At 50.5% G+C, this 4,256-nt stretch overlaps 1 protein-coding gene and 1 pseudogene across 1 annotated transcript in view; one reads left to right on the forward strand and one right to left on the reverse strand.

Annotated features, from left to right (window-relative positions):
- The window catches only part of GDA (guanine deaminase), a 41,428-nt gene extending 40,720 nt beyond the window's left edge, over positions 1–708 (reverse strand). Inside the window, 2 exon segments of the mRNA XM_008585534.1 lie at positions 232–319; positions 679–708. Coding sequence (XP_008583756.1) covers positions 232–319; positions 679–708 — 118 coding nt within the window.
- A 139-nt stretch (positions 709–847) lies between these two features.
- LOC103601158 lies at positions 848–4,237 on the forward strand (annotated as a pseudogene).
- Positions 4,238–4,256: the final 19 nt, after the last annotated feature.

Consider the following 4,256-nt stretch of genomic DNA (forward strand, 5'->3'; position numbering starts at 1 on the left):
ACACAGATAGTTACTTCCCCCCCCCCCCCCAAAAAAAAAACAAAAGACAAAAAAAATTCAAAAGCCACAGTAATACACAGATAGTTACTTCCCCCCCCCCCCCCCAAAAAAAAAGCAATGCTTGAATTCTAGCAATTAAAAGGCAGGGCTGCCCACGAGTATAAGTTGTTGCCAGGCATGGTTGGCTGTCTTTGCTTGATAAGCCCATAAATCATGCTTTCATCTGCTCACCTGTAATTTCAGCAAGGAGCAGAGATGCGTCAGTGTGAATTGTTCCAAAGTAACAAGCTGTGGTTGTTCCATTCTTTAGTGTTCTTCTCTAAAAATAAATCAGAAAAACCATGAATCTCATGTGCTCAGAAAAGTCACATGGCATCTACAGATGAAAATAGAATTCTAGTTCTTAATTTTAAAGTGTTTTTATTTAAAGGTATGCCATCTTCATATGGAATATAGTTAAGTAAATGGCAAAAGTATTTTTATATTCCAAGAGTGTTAGCTGGGGGAGAATTTGATACTTTTGATTTCCTAAATTCACACAGTTCTGTGTTTTAGAATTCATAAAATGTGATACTAATTAATTCTTTATTTCTTAGGATTGTTTAAGGGTATTCAAATTTTATTACATCTGGGAGTGAATAAATGAGATTTTTCCATTACAGAGTAAAAATAACAGACTCTTAGTTCAACCTGGTAGATTGATCGCATGTATCTAGCCCCCTTTCTTAGCAAATTTCCACTAATTTACAGGGAAGGAGGACAAAACTTATTAACCCAAAAGGAGAACATGAAAGGAGACATGAGCAAAGGAAACATTTAAACATCTTCCTGTAAGACAAAAAAAAACATGGTTGCAAACCTGGAAACAACTTCGAAAGAGGCAGAGATGCATGTGGGTATGAGCAGTGCATTGGCTGAAAGTCTGTGTTCAGATTATTAAGCCTGGCAGGATCCTTCTTTCCCTGTTGAAATCACCCCTAACCTGTTCCTTGCAGGAGAGACTGACTCTCATAAACTGGATAGTATTTAGAGGGTACAAGCCCAAAAGGACAAAGAGAAGAAAAGCCTTAGTGAAAATCTGGCTGACCTCCAGGGTCCTCAGTCATCTTCCCTGGAATGCCACTTGCACCACTCCCACCACTCTTGGCAGGAAGAAGAGTGTTTCTCTTTCTTAGAGAAAATGAACAGCTCTAGAAGAAAGTTGTCCTCACAATGAATTTGGGGCCCACAATTGAAAGGGCTCTTCCCTGCCTTCGCTGATCATTACATAATGAAGTTCACAGTCAACAAGTGCTACCTCCACCTAGATTTTTCCAATCAGCATCTTAGAACATCATACTTAAATACGAATGTGCAACCAAAGTTCAACAGACATTGGAGGAAACCTACTATAAGAAAGGTATGAGAGGCAGAGAACAAAGAAAGAATCTGGAAAATATCTTACAGTAAACAGATAATTTATAAGGTCAGAATGGCTTCTTCTTGTGCCGGACGGAGCCTAACATGGAAGTGGACACACGAGACATCAGTTCCATCAGGGACACATGGACAGCCCATCTGCCTGCCCAAGGACCCTAAGATCCGGGAAGTACTGGGCTTTGGGAACCCCCATGTCTGGCTGGAGGAGAACCTGATGACGGTGGTAGCGGGGCCAGACCTGGTGAACACACTTTCTTGAACTTCATGATGGCACAGAACGACACAGCCAAGGTCAGGTCAGAGGAGCTGCTCAAGCTGGCTCTGAACATCCTGGCTTAGAACATCTCCCAGAACAACTTCCTGTGCAAAGCATACACGAAGCTGAAGCTGCAGATGAACCAGGATGGACAGATCCCAGTCAAGAACATCCTGAAGATGCTCTCAGAAGACAACAAGCCAGTGGAGACCGCGCTGGAGTCCTGTGGCATAATTTCAACCTGAGCCATCTATTTGGCCCAAATAGTTCTCCTTGGAAATCTTTGAGCTGTTCCTAAACAAGTTGTGCCTACAGTCGGAATTGACAAGATCCTGCTGGAAATAGCAAGCCCTGCCTGTCACTGGAGCAACTCATGGACTTCTCAACCAGAAGCAATGGGACCAGGACTCAATCAAGTGCTGTACCAGCCCCTGCAGCCCTCCCAGGCCCAGCTGCTCATCTCAAAGTCGCAGTTCCTGGAGTGAGACCAGATGTCCATGGAGGGCTGCAGCCCCTACCTGGGAGGGAAGGGAGGAAAACGGCATCTTGCCTCTGGAAGGCCTGGATCGAGTGCAGACATGACCCAGCCTTGAGTGCCGACTTCATCAGCTCCTCCCACAACACCTATCTCACAGCGGGGCAGGTGGCCTGGACCTTGTTGGTGGAGATGTTCCTCCAGGAGCTGCTGAGGGGCGGCTGCTGTGTGGAGCTGGACGTGTGGAAGGGGCGGCCGCCCTAGGAGGAGCCCTTCATCACCCACAGCTTTACTATCATGACCGAGGTGCCAATGTGTGATGTCCTTGAGGCCATTGTGGAGGCCACCTTCAAGACCTCGCCCTACCACGTCAACCTCTCCTTCAAGAACCACGTGGACTCGGTGAAGCAGCAGCCCAGGATGGCTGAGCTCCACTCCACCTCTGGGGATGTGCTGCTCATCCACCCCCTGGACAAGGACCCGCCAGCAGCCCCCTGCCGAGCCCCCAGGACTTGAGAGGCCCCATCCTGGTGAAGAACAAGGAGCTGGAGTGGCCCAGCAGCGGCGTCCCCCGCAGCTCCGTGCACAAGCGGCCGCTGGAGCAGAGCCACTGGGACCTGAGCAAGAGCTCTGCCACCCCCAAGGCCTCCTTAGCACAGCTCGGGTTCCCCGGCTCCCACGGCAGCCAGGATTGAGCAATGGGGAGGAGGCTGGGCTGGAGAAGCCCAGCCTGGAGCCTTGGAAGTCTCTGAGCCAGGAGGACCTGGCTGACCATGAGGATGAGGAAGAGGAGGAAGAGGGGGAACAGACGGACCCCAAAAAGCTGACCACGGTTGAGGGTACACCAGTAGCAAGGTCAGTGCCACTGCGGAGATGTCGACACTGGTCAACTACACCAAGCCTGTCAAGGTCAAATCCTTTGAGGCTGCTCGAAAGAAGAACAAGTGCTTCAAGATGTTATCCCTGGTGGAGACCAAGACCATCGGAGCAGCTGACCAAGAGCCCCATGGAGTCTGTGGAATACAAGCAGCAGTAGCTCAGCCGCATATACCCGAAGGGCACCGGTGTGGACTCCCCCAAATACATGCTCCAGCTCTTCTAACATATGCCACCAGCTTGTTGTGCTCAACTTCCAGGCCCTGGATGTCATGATGCAGCTCAAGACAGGCATTTCTGAGCACAACCAGCGTGGCAGTTACCTGCTAAAGCCCAAGTTCATGCAGTGGCCAGACAAGGCCCTTACTGAGCTCATTATGGATGGCATCATGGCCAATGCCTTGAGGGTTAAGGTGATCTTGGGGTAGTTCCTGTCCAAAACAAAGTTGGGCATCTACGTGGACGTGGATACATTCAGTCTCCCCATTGCCATGCGGAGCAAGCACCCCAGGCAGACCTCACAGGGGAACTCGTTCATCCCCGTGTGGGATGAGAAGCGCTTCGACTTCCCCAAGGTGGTGTTACCCATGCTGGCTTAACTTTGCATTGCGGCCCTTGAGGAGGGCAGCAAATTTGTAGGGCTTCAGATTCTGCCATGAGCTCATCCTGCCACTGTGTCTACTTATAGAACAAGCCAACCAGCCACTGTGCCTGATGGCCCTGCTCATCTGCTGAGGCCTCCAACTACAACCCTGATGGCCACCTATGCAGAGGCCCTGACCAGAGGACCAAGCAGCTGGCCACCCTCATTGGGGACAGCGAGGCTCAGACAGGCCCAGAGACGTGCAAGGAGACCCAGTCTCAGCTTCTGGGTTCCCAGCTATCCCCAAACCCCACACCCAATCCACTGGACACTTCCCCCACCAGCCCCAGGCTCTGCCACCATCCCCACAAGTACCCCCCTCAGCAGCCCAGGGCAGTGGGATGACCCATCACCTGCACCCTCTCAGAGGTGGCCCCCAGCCCACTGGATAACCTCCAAGGCCACAAGGCTCTGATGAAGCTCCAGAACCAGCAGGAGCAAGACCTGGGGGAGCTGCACACGAAGCATCACCAACACCCCAGAGGGCGCATGGGTTCCCTCACTTCCCAGGTAGCACTGGGGAGAAATCTGCAGCTGGAGCTCCGGGAATACGGATCAGATTCTTTCTGTATTCTTTTTTTTTTTTT

The sequence above is a fragment of the Galeopterus variegatus genome, unplaced genomic scaffold (genome assembly GCF_000696425.1).
Source record: "Galeopterus variegatus unplaced genomic scaffold, G_variegatus-3.0.2 Scaffold3611, whole genome shotgun sequence".
Taxonomy (NCBI): Eukaryota; Metazoa; Chordata; class Mammalia; order Dermoptera; family Cynocephalidae; genus Galeopterus; species Galeopterus variegatus.